The 17,478-nt window shown below is 40.4% G+C and overlaps 1 protein-coding gene across 2 annotated transcripts in view; it reads right to left on the reverse strand.

The window, feature by feature from the left end:
- The window catches only part of RALBP1 (ralA binding protein 1), a 45,169-nt gene that overhangs the window by 8,343 nt on the left and 19,348 nt on the right, over nucleotides 1-17,478 (reverse strand). For both annotated transcript variants that reach the window (XM_082641535.1, XM_082641534.1), the window contains exons 2-6: nucleotides 13,763-14,057; nucleotides 11,366-11,824; nucleotides 7,586-7,935; nucleotides 6,036-6,197; nucleotides 4,912-5,043 (exon numbers count right to left, since the gene is read on the reverse strand). In XM_082641535.1, the coding sequence (XP_082497661.1) occupies nucleotides 4,912-5,043; nucleotides 6,036-6,197; nucleotides 7,586-7,935; nucleotides 11,366-11,824; nucleotides 13,763-14,006 (1,347 nt within the window). In that variant the 5' untranslated portion in view covers nucleotides 14,007-14,057. The remainder of the gene's footprint in view (nucleotides 1-4,911; nucleotides 5,044-6,035; nucleotides 6,198-7,585; nucleotides 7,936-11,365; nucleotides 11,825-13,762; nucleotides 14,058-17,478) is intronic.

Consider the following 17,478-nt stretch of genomic DNA (forward strand, 5'->3'; position numbering starts at 1 on the left):
GTAGTCTTTTTTATCTGGCACATTGCTAATTTTGATTCATCTATTTTGTCGTTTGTATCAGTAGTTTACCGAGTAATATGCCATGATGTGAATGTACTCCAATTTGTTCATCCATTCACCAGCTGATGGACATTTCGGTCCTTTCTAGTTTTGAGCAATTTTAACAAGACCTGTTATGAACACTGTGTATTTGCTTTGTGTGGGTATATGCCTTCTTCTGTTAGGTAAATACCTAGGAGTGGGATTGCTGGGTCAGATGGTAACCTCGTGCTTAACTTTAAAAGAAAATGCCAACTGTTTTCCAAAATGATTGAACCAAGAGCAATACAGGAGAGTTCCACCTGCTCCACATTCTTGTCAGCACTTGGTATTTTTAATTTTAGTCATTCTGGTTGGTGTGTAGTAGTATCTCGTGATTTTAAGTTGTATTTCCTTAATGACTAATGATGTTCAGCATTTTCACATGTGCTTATTTACCATCCATATATAATCTTCAGTAAAGTGCCTGTTCAAATTTTTGCCTTTTTAAAATTGAATTGTTATTGTAACAAATGTACCACTCTGGCAGGAGATGCTGATAATGAGGGAGGCTAAGCATGAGGGGGGAAGGGGTATATGGGAACTCTCTGTACCTCTCCCTCAATTCTGCTATGAACCTAAAACCGTTCTAAAAAAATAAAGTTTAAAAAAAATTGGTTTAAGAGTTTTTTATACATACTAGTTTAAGTCCTTTATCAAGTGTGTGTTTTTTGCAACTATTTTGTCAAAGTCTCTGGCTTGCATATTCATCTTCTTAATATCTTTTGAAGAGCATGTTTTGATGAAATGTAATTTACCAAATTTTTTTTTCATAGTTCAAGGACCTTGTGTCCTATTTAAGAAATCATTCAAACAGCTCATACAACTCAGTAACAAAAAAAACAAAAAACCCAATCAAAAATGGGCAGAAGGGCTTCCCTGGTGGTGCAGTGGTTGAGAGTCCACCTGCCGATGCAGGGGACACGGGTTTATGTCCTGGTCCGGGAAGATCCCACATGCCGCGGAGCGGCTAGGCCCGTGAGCCATGGCCGCTGACCCTGCGCGTCCGGAGCCTGTGCTCCGCAACGGGAGAGGCCACAACAGTGAGAGGCCCGCGTACCACCAAAAAAAAAAAAAAAAAAAAAAAAAGGGCAGAAGACCTAAATAGACATTTCTCCAAGGAAGAAATACAGATGGCCAACAGGCACATGAAAAGATGAAATCATCATCGCTAATTATTAGAGAAATGCAAATTAAAACTACAATGAGGTACCAGCTCACACTGGTCAGAATGGCCATCATTAAAAAGCCTACAAATAATAAATGTTGGAGAAGGTGTGGAGAGAGGGGGACCCTCCTACACTGTTGGTGGGAATGTAAATTGGTGCAGGTTCCTCTAAACACTGAAAAATAGAGTTGCCATATGATCCAGCAATCCCATTCCTGGGCATATATCCAGACAAAACTATAATTTGAAAAGATACATACACCCCTATGTTCACAGCAGCACTATTCACAATAGCCAAGACATGGAAACTACCTAAATGTCCACTGACAGATGGATAAAGATGATGTGGTATATATATAAAGGAATATTACTCAGCCATAAAAAAAAAGCCATTTGCAGCTACGTGGATAGACCTAGAGATTATCATACTAAGTGAAGTAAGTCAGAAAGAGAAAGACAAATACCATATGTATCACTTATATGTGGAATCTAAAACATGACTCAAATAAACTTATCTACGAAACTGAAACAGACTCACAGACATGTGGTTGTCAAGGGGGAGAGGGGTAGGAGAGGGATGATGGATTAGGAGTTTGGGATTAGCCGATGCAAACTAGTATATATATAGGATGGATAAACAACAGGGTCCTACTGTATAGCACAGGGAACTATATTCAATATCCTGTGAAAAACCATATGGAAAAGAATATGAAAAAGAATATATATAAAATATATATATATATATATATAAAGAATATATATACATATAACTGAGGTACTTTGCTGTACAGCAGAAATTAACACAACACTGTAAGTCAACCATACTGCAATAAAATTAAAAAAAAAATCACTGCCTAAGCCAAAGTCAGTAAGATCTTCTCCTCTGTTTACTTCTGGAAGTTTTTTTAGGTCTTAGTGTATGATTCATTTGGAGCTAATTTTTGTATATGTTGTGCGGAAAGAGGGAAAAAGTCAGGTTCTTTTTTTTTTTGCATATAAATATCCAATTGTTCCAGCACCATTTGTTGAAAAGAAAATCCTTCCCTAGTCAATTGTCTTCGCATCTTTGTTGAAAATTAACTGCCCACACATGTGTTGGTCTATTTCTGGACTTTCTTTTCTATATATCTATCCTTATCCAATATCGACTGTCTTGATTACTATAGCTTTACAGTAAGTCTTAGTATCAGATAGTGTGAGCCCTCCAATGTTGTCCTTTTTCAAAACTGTTTAGGCTATTCTAGGTCATTTGTATTTCCACACAGATTTTAGAAGAGCTTGTTAATTTCTACCAAAATCACCTGTTTAGATTTTGAATGGAATTGAATCCACAGATCAATTTGGAAACACCTAACATCTTAACAATACTGAGATATAAATATATTTTTAATTTATGTCTTTTTTTTAGGTTCACTATCCAGTAGTTCATTGCGAATATACAGAAATACAGTAGAGACTTGTACATCTGATCCTGTATGCTACCGTGTCGCGAAAGTCACTTATTCGATTTTGTACAGATTCCTTAGGATTTTATAGAGAGACAATAACATCATCTACGTATAAAGACTGATTTCTCTCCAATCTGTATGCCTTTTTTTCTTGTTTTAGTGCACTGGCTAGAACGACCTCCAGTACAATGTTGAATAGAAGTGGTAAAAGCAGAAATCCTTGCTTGTATACCCAATCTTAGAGGAAAGCATTCAGACTTTCACCATTAAGCACAATGTAAATCAGAGATTTTTTCTGTAAGTGCCCTTTATCGGGCTGAAAGGCAGTGACTGCGAGTTTCTGTCACGAGTTAAGTGTCAAATTCTGCCAAATGCTTTCTCTGTATCTACTGACACGATCTTGTGGTTTCTTATTTTTAGTCTGTTAATATAATGAGTTATATTACTTCTATCTTTAAAAGTCATTTATTCCTCAAAGTTTAAATCAACTTGATGGAACCTTTGGAGCACTTTGTGAATTAACAAGCAGACATGAAAAGATAGCATCGGGCTTCCCTGGTGGTGCAGTGGTTGAGAGTCCGCCTGCCGATGCAGGGGACATGGGTTCGTGGCCTAGTCCGGGAAGATCCCACATGCCGCCGAGCGGCTGGGCCCATTAGCCATGGCCGCTGAGCCTGCGCGTCCGGAGCCCGTGCTCCGCAATGGGAGAGGCCACAACACTGAGAGGCCCGCGTACCGCAAAAAAAAAAAAAAAAAGATAGCATCAAGAAACTGGCAAAGTAGAGGTAATCCATCCCTTTCTATATTGGCTCTGGTTTGCTATGTCACAATTCCTTTATCCAAGAGAGATGCAGGAACAAGAGAAAGGAAGCCGAGCCCACGTGAGCCTGTCCTGGGTCAGAGACCCTTCATTAAAGGCTGATGGGCAATGCCACATGGTGGACAGTGACCACAGGAGGACTGGTTGGTCTGTCACTAAAACCTGATTCCAGGCCGAATCATGAAGGGAATAATTAATTAATTAAAAACAGGCACTGGAAGCAAAAGATAGATAATCTGGCAAGTGGGGAAAAAGGAAGAAAAATACGCAGAGGGCGTCTGCTAGTCCTAGAGTGCAGGTGTAGAAACTCCATCACAGCTTCCTTCCTGACAAAGCTATCCCCACATAAGTGCAAACTGCTGCCCTTGAAGCAACATGGGTTGTCTTGTCTTTTAGCAAAACCACAACTGCGACCCACCATGGACCATGCTGTCCCACTCCGACAAATGCTAACTCATGTTCCTTGGAAGTGCTCTTTGGACCCTGGCATTGAATCTGCACATGGGTTGTAAGAGGGTCCAGAGATTTGGGACCTCAGCCTTGGCGTGGCTGGGAAACTCAGAGTCCCAGCGCCAAGCAACACACACTAAACTAGAGAGAGACCAACAGTCTGGCTCACGAACCCCAAGCTCATCATGAGACACACGCCACCCTGCCTGTTACCAGGTAAAGAAAGCCCCTCCTGATCTTCGGTACCTCCATGTGTTTCTAAAGAGCTGACTCAAAGCCCTCAAACTCCCCTGCAGTCTTTGAAACATAACACCATCTGACTGCTTCTCACGCCTGGAAACCTGTTCACAGGTACAACCAAGTAGGAAATGACAAAACATCTTTTAGCCAAACAGTCTGTTTAGTTAAAAAACTCAACTTTCTAAATTAAATGAAGCATTTCCCTGATACCAAGCTGAAGGATCAATAATCCAGAAGTAGGAACATGTGAACAAATCTCCCATAAGGGAACTTTCCCTCAAAAGGTATTTACACTGGGTTGGCCAAAAAGGTCGTTCAGGGCTTCCCTGGTGGCGCAGTAGTTGAGAGTCTGCCTGCCGATGCAGGGGACACAGGTTCGTGCCCCGGTCCGGGAAGATCCCACATGCCGCGGAGCGCCTCGGCCCGTGAGCCATGGCCGCTGAGCCTGCACGTCCGGAGCCTGTGCTCCGCAACGGGAGAGGCCACAACAGTGAGAGGCCCACGTACAGAAAAAAAAAAAAAAAAAAAAAAAAGGTCGTTCAGCTTTTTTTTTTCCAAACAAAAACCCGAACGAACTTTTCAGCCAACCCAATATAAATTGGGTCGTACTTTAAAAAAATAACTTAAAATGCTATATAAAAGATTTCAGTGCACTCTTTTTACATTTCATTATAAACATGATGTGCCAAAATAATAAATTTACTCACTTGTCTTTTAGCTTCTCTCAGTTTTCTTTTGAGGGCTGTCAAAATTCTTTGTACTTCCCATAATCTTTCCTCTTTAGATAAATCCTTTATCCCACCCTGAAGATCTCGATGTAAACAGTTCAAAAGAAACTCCTAGAAAGTAACACACCACACACTGTATAGGATTCCATGTCTTGTCATCTTAAAATAAAACTACATGCAATTTCTAAAAATGCAGAATCAACTACTTTTCAATTATCATTAAAAAAATGACATAATGCACGAATTGTTTTTTCAAGGCTATGACTGAAAAATCATCTTTATTTTTTCTGCCTGAGCATTGGGCTCTAATCCATCAATTTACAATGGTTCCCAGTAGTCCATTCACATCCCTTCCTCCAACACATCAACTACTAAGAAACGGGAGCTCAGAGCAGACAAAAGGGAAGAAAGGCAAGCAGGGATTTGATAACTTGTATGCAAACAAAAGATGTAATAATTATCAAATGTAAGTAAACGTCTTAGCCTTGAATTTCTTATTGAGCTTGCCAAACACACACAACCAAATGGCACTGTTTCAGTAGCACAGTGGGAAAACAAAGGATTTGGGGTCAAATCCTGGCTCTTCAGCTTAGTCATCAGGTGACACAGCATAAGTTATTTAACTTCTCCAAATTTCATTATTCTTATCTGTAAAATAAGGCCAATAAAGCAGCCTTGTCCAGATAAGCTAACATTTTTGGACTGCTTACAACATACCTGGCACCATGGTGAACGTCTTTAACACATTATTTAATTTAAGGTTATCTTCAATCAAACCTAGAGAGGACTCAGTTTTACATGCAACCCCCGAGGCTTCAGGAGGTGAAGCAACGTGCCTAATTAGGAGCGGAGCAAGAGTTTAAGCCAGGTCTTCTGACTCCCAAACCTGTGCTCTGTCCACTACGATGTTCTGCCGCAACTGGCAGGACATAGTGCCAGATGGGAAGTTCTGGCTTCAGTGTGCCATGAAGAGTGTGCCTGACACAGTTCCAGACACACAGGAAGTGTTCAAGGAACAGGAGGCCATCGTCCTCAGCACTGCAGTCTCCCACAGGGTCAGAGCGAGGGCTGGCTCTGGGGGCCGGGAGGGGGGCTGCACGCACCTGTCTTCTTATCTCCTCCTTGATGCTCTCCTGGGTCTCAGGCAGTGTGGGCATCGTGGCCATGTTAGACCATCGCAGAGGTTTCGTCACTTGCTTCAGTGTCACATTTCCGAAAAGCTCTTGCACGTGTGTGAAAAACACATATAGGACACGATTGCTAATCTAAAAAAAGAAAAGATTTGCAAGAAAAATATTAAAATTATCATTTCATTTCATTTGTGTCTGTTGCCTAAGTGCATCCTCAGTAGGGACTAGACATGTTTTGCTAATTAGTGGCCAATTTAAAGAAGAGAATGAGAAAGTATGGACTCAGCACTATGAGGAACTGCGGGGAAAAAGCCAAGAAATGGATGCAGAGGCCAATGATCATCAATCTGTTCTGTTTTAGCACCATAACATTAACTGATTTTTTAAATCTTATGTTCTTTATTTTCAAGTTACTGTGATATATTTTAACACATGCAACTGGATCTACTAAGGAACAAAGGAGCCTGCAGCTGCAGAGCTGGGCTGAGTGTGGTAGCGGGGGCTCCAGAGACGAATGCTTCTGGGCAGACTCCAGAGCCCGTGTTTAAATAGATGCTCCAATGCTAAGAGACCAGGAAGTTAGGCTGGCTAAAAAGCTAATAAAAGAAATTATTTCCTACCTAACACTTATTCTGATAACACACCTGAACCTTCTGTGATACCTACACCCCTACTACTGTTATATTAAGTAACAATGTAGTATTTACCAAATTCTGAAAACTTGACTAATATGAAATTTGAGAAACATTTTGCTTCCAAAATATAATCAACAAGCAATGAAGGAATCTTCAGTGAAAGAAAATACACTCTTATATGTAACGGTGTGTTATAACAGTGACCAATAATAACCTGGTATATTGGCCAAAAAGGCTTAAAATAAAAACTATAACCCCATCTCATGTTTTGCCCTTTGTTTTTGGCCTGAGTGAAATATCAGTAACTCCAATTAAAGGAAAACACATGCTCTACGCAAGCACCAAGTGAGCAGCAGAAAACGAAGGCCAGGAATATATGTTGTAAAGAGACACCAATAACACACCACCCACCTCTCTGAAATGCCTCCTCAGATTAAGATTCTGTAAAATACTCTATCTACACCTCTTCATGAAGTCCTCAGGTCAAACCCCTGACCAAATGAATAACGTTAGGCCCCCTTGAGCCTCAGTCTGTATGTGTGTGTGATATGACTAAGCAGTAATGCTATTTGATGAAGTAACTGAAATCCTTAAAACACTGCAGATGAACTGTAACTGCAGGAACCTCGGGTTCCTCTTCCACTAAGGACAGGTCACTGTCATCAGGAACTGCTTACAAACCACACCAAAGGCTGGACAATATTCAAATTTCACAGCCACAGCTAAAAGGCCAACATGCTCATTACCTTACATGCCAACACCGTCCACACTGTGAAAGAAAAAGGCCAACATTCAGGCTAACCCCTTACCCACCGTTCCTGGTTCACTGCTTGGTATGTGACTCAGCAACAGGAAACCCTCCCTGCATCCCCAAGGCCGGCCGTGTACCTGGACAGTCGGGCTGAGCACTATAGAAATGTTCTGGATGTTCATTTTTGTTTCCAGCTCCTTGGCGATAACGTGGTCCATGTGCACGATCAGCCAGGAGACCAGCAGACGGTTACACTCGGGCAGCTCCTCCAGCAGGTGCTGGAACTCCTGCACCTTCTCGCCCTCCGAGCTCCGCCCACAAGCCTCTTCAAAGCGGGGCAGCAGCTCCTTGGTCAGCAGGTTCTCGGGCAGGTCCCGCAGGTATTGCTTCAGCAAACTGGCTACAGTGTTAGGCTCATACTCTTCCAAGTTTGGAGACTCCTCTCTGTCATAGGCTGCTTTCAGCTCATCCACCTTGGATTTAATTCCTTAGAATATTCGAATTCAAAAGAGAAAGAAAGTATCAAGAAAAAAAAAAAAAATCAAACACACAGCTTTTTTCCCCAGTGTGCCTACCCCTGGGGGAGATCAGAGAAGGGCCATCCTGACCATATGAAGTGTTAATCTGCACACGGTTCATACAATTCCTCCATTAAAGCAGATAAAAGACTACACTTAGAGGATGAATTTAACCAAAAGCTAAATGAAAATGGACAAACTCAATACTCAAAACAAAAGTCAGAGTAACCACAGAAACATCAAGCAAATATGCCAATCGATTCACGGAAAAAAACTGTTTTTTATTTAAAGATAGGTAGGTAAAAATTCAGGCAAAAATTAAACTACAATCCAAGCATATGCCTTGCTCTACATGAGCAGCCAACTGCTTTTCCTAACTAGTCACAAGACTGACAACATAAAATACAACTCAGTACATACAAGCACGTTACAAAAAGTTGTGGGTGACTACTCTTTTATAAGTAAAAATTGTATCATAAATGCAAAAGGTGAGTTCACTATCTAAACAAACTCTTTGATAATTATTCATTACATAATACCCATCTAATTTCTAAGTTTAAGTTCTTTACATGTTTTCTTAATCTGAAACAGGGTTAGAATAAAAGAAAAGTGAAATTTTGGGTTACTAAAATCTAATTGTTTTGCTTTTCTTACTGGACAGAAACACACACAAATGTTTTTCAGACACTAAGTATTTTAGATTTTTAGTCCAATGTGCATTTAAGTGACATAATTCAGTGACGCTGATTGCTCATGAGAACACAAGGTAGCTTTCTGTTGTTTTCAATACTTAAAACTTTAGGCCAACACAACAGAATACTATTCAGCTATAAAAAAGAATGAAATCCTGCCATTTGCAACAGCATGGATGGACCTAGAGGGTGTTACGCTACGTGAAATAAGTCAGAGAAAGACAAAATACTTCATATGTAGAATCTAAACAAATAAACTATATTTTGAATATAACAAAAAAGAAACAGACTCACAGATACAGAGGACAAACTAGTGATTACCAGAGGGGAAAGGGGAGGGGTGAGGGGCAAGTGAGGGGTAGGGGATTAAGAGGTACAAACTACCATGTATAAAATAAATAAGCTACAAGAATATATTGTACAGCACAGGGAATATAGCCAATATTTTACAACTATAAATGGAGTATAACCTTTAAAAATATTGAATCACTATGCTGTATCCCTGAAACTTACATAATTTTGTACATCAACTATACTTCAATTTAAAAAAAACTTGAGGCCAATTATTGGAAACAAGCCACAAACTAAGGCAGACAGATTGTAATGGTAAACACAAACACTCGAGTGTCACCTAGTCTGAGCAGCATTTTACAATCAATAGTGCTTACATCTGGGCTCTGACATTCCTTATGTGAAAACCTTTTAATGCCGTCACAATAAATCAGTAACTTAATCTAGCACTGACAAAATGAAGTCAACAACTCCAAATAGGAGATAATAATATGAATCTTATTTTTGTGTAATCTTTATTTTGAGGCAGAAAAGTTAGAAAATAATTCCTTTTTTTTTTTTTTTTACTTTTATGAGTAAAACATGGTGTGTGGTAATTTTAATTGAAATTCTTGACGAAGACCTCCTCTCTCTCTCACATACATTTTATAGATTTGTAAATTTCCCCCAACAGTGCCTGCCCAGAAAATTGCACAAGTGAAAAGTGCACAAATTTCCAGGTACAGAAAGAGCATACGCAAAATCATAGATTAGCTTTAAAACTGGAACTTATATATGGATAAGTGAGAATCAGAGTTCTCCACCAGAAAACAATACTGTTAGCATTCAAAAAGAAAAGTCACAGCCATAAACTCTGTAGTCCAGAGTGCTGAATGCAGCATTTTGCCAGAGCTTCAAAAATAAATACAAAATTGATCAAAGCAGCAGCTTGGCCTCTAAGGAGCCAACAACCAGGGGAGCAGCTCAGTTTGAACACTGTGACACATGAATTCAGAGAAGGAGTCCCACACCTCCAACTCCAAAAGAATGCAAACATCAAAAATAGGTCAAAGATTGGGCTTCCCTGGTGGCGCAGTGGTTGAGAGTCCGCCTGCCGATGCAGGGGACACGGGTTCGTGCCCCGGTCCAGGAAGATCCCACATGCTGCAGAGCGGCTGGGCCCATGAGCCATGGCTGCTGAGCCTGCGTGTCCAGAGCCTGTGCTCCGCAACAGGAGAGGCCACAACAGTGAGAGGCCCACATACCGCCAAAAAAAAAAAAAGGTCAAAGACAAAAGAATCCTTTGAACAAAGCTGTAGGAACTCTTCAGAGAAACTTTCACATAAAACAAAATTTCTTCACACCTATCAAAATCACGTGAGAGAAGCAGCTATGTTAGTACTGTGTAGATCTTTAAAAATCCATCATAAATTTTTCTTAAAAGGCAAGTTTCAAATTCATTTAAATGTGTTTATTTTTATGTAACTAAGGACTTATAAATTCAAATTCAGTGCCTAATTCATTTATCTTATTTTCTATAAAATAGTAGCATTTTAGCCAAAACACTCTTAAATGATAACATGTTATCTGTGGGATTATGTAAAGGTCTCCCCAATGATCAAACATGTTGGCCCTTTCTTAACAAAGCTTAAATATCAAATCCACCTTCTAGAAATGTGCATGAACCAATTAAATGGAAAAACTAAATCTAGTCTCTTTATTCTAAATGTGTATGATTTAACTCATCATGAAATATGCATGAGCAACAGTGAATGTTATAGCCTCAAGGTCCAGGACCAAGACACTGAACCACGGGAACATGATGACAACAGCACGGATGCCACACAGGTCAGGACCTGCATCCTACACCAACACGAAGCCACCCTGCTCTGTAGGAAACAGAGTCTTCTACTTTAGACAGCATGCATTTTCCTTGATTTTAGACACCCAATATGAATTACTTTCCTGCCAGTATGAAATGTAAGTTTTCATACACACGGAACATAGAGAAATGGAACCTCAACTTCACTAATGCACATAAGAGCCGCACCTGGACACAGAGGTATCCACATCTGGGACCTAAACATTTAGCAAGAACATAGTGCATCCCTCAGCTGAACTCAGGAAATACTTAAACAACTGTCAGTAACTGTGTCTTGTGGCCAAGAAGCATCCTAAACCCAGATGTCCTTCCTCCCTGCTGACCACCCTCCAATGCCCAGCCTCACGGAGGCACCCAGGTGAGGGGCACCCCCCACACACACACACACACACACAGAGCGTGGGGGTCTTTGTTCAACTGGAAGGATCAAGGAAATGGATGAGGTTTAGGACCTGTGTCACAATTTTCCTCACAAGTGAGTATTGTTCCCTTCCTTTGAAAAGTGGAAGTGAAGCTAATCTTTATAAACCAGTACATGTGGCACAAGCCCCATACCTGACACTCTGTAGATGCCTTCACACTTCATGCCATGCTTCTCCACATAATCCACACACTCCCGGAAGACGGCCGGCAGCCGAACACCATCGTACATCATGGTCCTCTCCACTGCATCAGCCAGAGGAATCCCAAAGATGGGTTTGAGATTCGGGACATCTATCTGAGGCACCTCTGGCTCCTGAATTGGCTTCTTCTTTTTCTTCTTTTCCTTCCACTGTTTAACCACGTCAGCTGCTGTCAAGTCTTTTGACTTTTTCTCTTTATGTTTTTCCTCTTTGTGTTTTTCTTCTTTATGTTTTTCCTCTTTGGGTTTCTCTTTTATTTTAAAATCCTTCTCTTTCTTTTTAGAAAAGCTGGGCTTCTTGAAAACATGGATCCCCTTGGACCTCTTCATTTTGGAAGGACTTTCGGCTTCATCTCCAGAGCTATCTTCCTGAAAGGCGGCATAGCCTTCAGCTGCCAAAGAAATGCAGGGAGTATGAGTCAGATGTCTGCTGAATGTCAAACTGTCCATTTTCAATGTCTGAAAACAGGACAAAGAAGTGCCACCTGGCCCTAGCTACCTAGCTTTTCATGCTATGGCCAAGCCCTCCTGGTACTCTCAGCAATTCGTTCAACGGCTTCCCAGCTAAAATGAGGCGTTGCCGTGACGTCTCCTGACCACAAGAGGGCGACGAGCAGAGAGCCAGTTACCCTTGCAACTGGTTTTATTTTATACACACATGCAATTGGAATTTTTGCAAACCAAATTATTATAAATAATCATTTATTATCTTAATTTATGTATTATCTACACAGAGGGCTAATGGAGAGAATCCCTATATAATGCACAGCGTTCTTTCATCAGCTGAATAAGGCCCTCTAACTTACACTCTACTTAGCTTAGGTTTCTTCATATTTGGTTCCTATAATGTGAAGCAATCTCCAGTCATGACACGAAATGCACTGTTCAGACGCTCCCGTCATCCCCATCACACTTTGCTCTCCTGTCTCCAGCTGTTAAGTTCTTTCTGCAGATGGCAGCTGGGACTGAAGCCTCATACGGGGAGAACAGAACCAGGAAACTCCCTAATCTTGGGATGGTGGCCACTTCCCTGCGTCAGAAGCCCTGGTTTCACACTGATAACTGCTTAGTATCAATATTAGAGTTATCCTTGTTTGGTTTCACTGTTCTTTTTTTTTTTTTTTTAACATCTAAAACTCTCCTTTTCTTTAGCCAACTACCTCACAAGCTATTTTATAACAAAAATGAAAGGTATTGCATACATTTCCCTCTAATTAAAGTACCGATACCACAAACCCCACACCAACCAGAATGGCAAAAGTCTTAAGGGCATAATACCATGACAGAAAGCAACTGGAGTTCTCAGACACCACTGGTGGGAGTGTCAACTGGTACAGCCACTCTGGAAATTGTTTTGCAGGATCTACAGATACTGAAATGAGCACGGCCTGTGAGCAATTCCACTCCCAGGCACACACACAACAGAAATGCATAAACTTGAACAATGACGTTCACAGAAGCACGATTCATAACACACACTGAAGACAACCCAAATGACCAATAACAGTAGAATGGAAAAATAAATTCTAGTATATTAGTGCAAAATCCAGCAATAAAAATGAACAAATTACTGCCATATGGAATAACACGGATGAATCTAACAAACATAACACTGGGCAAAAGAAACTACCCACAAAAGGAAACCTACTTCCATGTACAAAAGTCCAAAATCAGGCAGTGTCCAGATGTGCTGGGCATTCCCTCTGAAGGGGCAACAGGCAATTTCTAGGATGCTGATAAGGCTCTATTTCCAAAGCCTTGTACAATAAGTAATTAGCACAGGTGTATCCGTTTGTGATTCATCAAGTTGTACACAATTTGTGCATTCTATCCAAATGTTATGCTTCAAATACAAATTAACTTAAAAATACCGTGAAACTAAAATCACACTTACTTAAAATAACTCACCTGATTTGCTTTTAACATGCTAAAAAGCTATGTCTAAACGATTCATCCTTACAGAACAGGAATCATAAACGGAATGCATGGTGGCATTTGCTTAAGAAAACGAATACATACTTTTTTCACCATGTACCCCAACTGGCCTACACAACCTCGCCAAGAGAGTAAGACTGTATAAGGACAAAATTTCAATATTTACTTTTATTTAAAATTTAAGAAACCTCCACCAGAAAACTTCACCATTTCTGGAAATTCAGTATTTTTATTTGTGAGAATAACACCCTAAAATACAAAAACTGAGATGCAGAAAAATAAAGAAAATATAAAACAAGAGTCTTTGGATATATTTCTACAAGATAGCAGGTACACATGATTAGAGTAGAAATTTATCTAAACTTTAGCTACAGCACAGAGAAAATGGCACTTACTCCTTTTTTCCTTTTTCTTAAATTTTCCTTTTTTCTTCCCATGGTCCTTCTCATCATCAGACACTATATCGGGAGGCTCGTGGAGGCTGTCATGGGGAGGCGAGGGCTCGCCCGTGCGGTACAATCCAGGAAACTTAGTGGGGCTGATCTCCTCAGAGCTGGGGGTGCGGGTGAGCCCACTGCCATGCTCCACCCTGCGGTGCTCACCAGGGCTGCTGGTGGGGGGCAGGAAGCACTCGGTCATGCTGCCTCCCTGACGACAGTGAGGAGGGCGTCTGTTACCTGCCCATCACCCCTGCAGAGGGAGAGAGCACATCAGTCACCCAACGACCACCAAGACACAAGGGCGCCAGACACACACACAACACAGCAACTAATCTTGCATTTACAAATCAAAAATATTTTTCTTCACAACCCCCCTTTAAAAATAATTGTTCATTTTGTCATCTCAAGTTACATTTGTGCACCACACATTTCGCTTCTCAAAGAGTTGGTTGAAAGCACTGGATCTTCAAGTGTGAAAAAAATGAACCAAATGAAAGTGGGTTCTTAAAGTAGGACACAGAGTTTCCCCTCAAAAAGAACCCACCATTGTAATGGGCTTCATTTTGGATTGCTATCCAACATAAAATCCTAATTTTTTTAAAGTTATGGCCAAACAACCATGAATAATAAATTAAGAAGACTGTTAATATAACTACACATGAATAGCTCAGTATCAAAATTTACAAAACAATTAAAGTGATATATACAGATCATTAGCCGTAGTTCTGTACTGCACTGGACAATTCATGTTGATAACAGCTATTTTATCTTGGACTGGAATTATGTTGAAAGAAACAATGGAACCCTCATTTGCTCAGTCCTAAAATACACACACAATAGTTTCGCTAGAATGGACACTACAAAGGACAAATGCGGATAAACAACAAGGTCCTACTGTATAGCACAGGGAACTGTATTCAATATCCTGTGATAAACCATAATGGAAAAGCATATGAAAAAGAATGTGTATATATATGTATAACTGAGTCACTTTGCTCTACAGCAGAAATTAACACAACATTGTAAATCAACTATACTTCAATAAAGAATTTAAAAAAAGAAATAATAAAAAAATCCAAAGGACAAATGTAAGAAAAGTCCAAGATTTGTTTGCATTTTTTTCTTCATTAGACAGATGGTACACAGTACTGTGTTTAAAAGTTACTTGGATTAGTTCTTATTCCTCTTTAATGTCTTCATGATATTAATTTGAAAAACTAGTAGAATCACTTGTTTCTCTTTGCACTCACTTTTAAGGTGATTTTGCAATTTTAAAAATCCACAAACACAAGTGATAAGACTGCTATTTCTGACCATAAACAAAGTCAAAAGACAGATGTGAAAAAAATGTGTAAATTATGAGCTAATTTCTCTAAAAAGCAAAGAGTTCTCACAAATCAATGAAAATCTCAACAAATCAAGACACCTACACAAAGAATGTAAAGCAGTTCATAGAAAAATGACTAATATCCACATGAAAGTAATGTTCAAGTACAATTACAATTTTAAAAACAAAACAATAAGTTACCATTTTTCTAACATCAGACTGGCAAAGAACAAAAAAGGTGATTAATACCAAGTGTTGGTAAGGATGTGATCAAACATTTGGGAGAATATCCACTGACAGCTGAAGCACAAACTAGCACAGTCTTTTTTGAAAAGCAATTTGGCAATATCTATCAAAATTTTATTTTTTAATTAATTAATTTATTTTTGGCTGTGTTGGGTCTTTGTTGCTGTGTGCAGGCTTTCTCTAGTTGTGGCGAGTGGGGGCTACTCTTCGTTGTGGTGTGTAGGTTTCTCATTGCGGAGGCTTCTCGTTGCAGAGCATGGGCTCTAGGTGCGTGGGCTCAGTCATTGTGGCTCGTGGGCTCTAGAGCGTTGTGGCGCACAGGCTTAGTTGCTCTGCAGCATGTGGGATCTTCCCGGACCAGGGCTCGAACCCGTGTCCCCTGAATTGGCAGGCGGATTCTTAACCACTGAGCCACCAGGGAAGTCCCTATCAAAATTTTAAATGTGCTCTCTTTGATCCAAGAATTCCTCTTTTTAGGAACTTATCCTTCAGATATACTTTTACAAGAATTCAAAGATGTGTACATGAAAATACGCATTTTAGCACTGTGACAGCAAAAACAACATAATCTAAACGGCTATCAATGGAAGATCAGTTAAATTATGATTGATCCAAATAATGGAATATAAACTCACACACATGCAATTTCTGAAATAGTTAACAACTGTTAACTCTTGGAAGTTGTAAAAGGGGAGGGAGAGAAAGATTTCTTTATTTTTTATTTTATCCTTTCTACATATTTTGAGCCTTACCATGCCCATCTATTACTTGTATTACTATTACTGGGTTTTTTTTTAAACGAACAGGCCACTTTTTTTAGTCTCATAAAAATTGTGTTTTTGACAATATTTAATAGTGTGGGGAAGGCAATTTTATTTATAGCACAATATCAATTTTTAAATAAACATGGAAAAAACTGTAAGAACAAGGGAACTTTAAAAATAATTATCTGTGAATTATAAGATTATAAGTGATCTTTTTACTTTTCTGCATTTCATAAGTTTTCTACCCAGTATACATTACTGCTTGTCTAATCAGGAAGAACATTAAACAGGAGAAATTCCATCAAAGGAGCTGTAAGCATCACTGTAATTTTTTAGGTTTTCTTCATGGGCCCTGACTTTGGCTACTATTTTTCAAAAGTACATTCTATTTTTCCCTTAATTGAAGAGATGGTTTTGACCATCCCAGGTTTGAGAGTTTAAAGAGAGCCAAGATCCCACCAGCCTATCAGTTACACATCACAGGTGAGGAAACTGAGGTCCAAAGACCCGGGAAGCCAAAGCACAGGTGCGGGGAAGGAGCATAGCTCGACACAGACAGACCACTGACGGGCATCCTGTCCCCATGGACCCGTGTCGTACGCCTCCCTGCATGCTGTCTTCCTCACGCCCTGGAACCCAGCCCTCCTTCCAGGATCTTTGCAGGGCCAATTCATACTCGTCTTTTAACATTAAGCCTGCAGATGGGCAAAAGGAATCTTTCTGGAGTGATGAAAACGGTCTAGATTTGACTGTGGTGATGGTTACAAACCGTAAATTGACATTTTAAGTGGGTGAATCTTTTTTTTTTTTTTTTTTTTTTTCTTTTTGCGGTATGCGGGCCTCTCACTGTTGTGGCCTCTCCCGTTGCGGAGCACAGGCTCCGGATGCGCAGGCCCAGCTGCCATGGCTCACGGGCCCAGCCGCTCCGCGGCATATGGGATCCTCCCAGACCGGGGCACGAACCCGTATCCCCTGCATCGGCAGGCGGACTCTCAACCACTGCGCCACCAGGGAGGCCCATAAGTGGGTGAATCTTATGGTATGTAAATTATACCTAAAAAAAACTGTTTTAAAAAAAGGATCAAGTACCAGCCAGGCTTTCTCCAGGAACCCCCCCTCATGCCCACCCTGCCCAGTCTAAGCCATGCCCCATTCCTGTGCACGCAGAATCCGCGGAGCACACCTCCAGCGCTGCACAGGCCTTGCTGGGCTTTAATGACCTGTGCGCACAGGGCCGTCTTGCCCAGTAATTCGCGAGTCCTAGCATTTCCCACACAGCACAGGCTGCACAGGAAGTAGTCATATGTTTGTTTACTTAACAATCTAATTAGTCT

Source organism: Mesoplodon mirus (assembly GCF_964341445.2).
Source record: "Mesoplodon mirus genome assembly, chromosome: 13".
NCBI lineage: Eukaryota > Metazoa > Chordata > Mammalia > Artiodactyla > Ziphiidae > Mesoplodon > Mesoplodon mirus.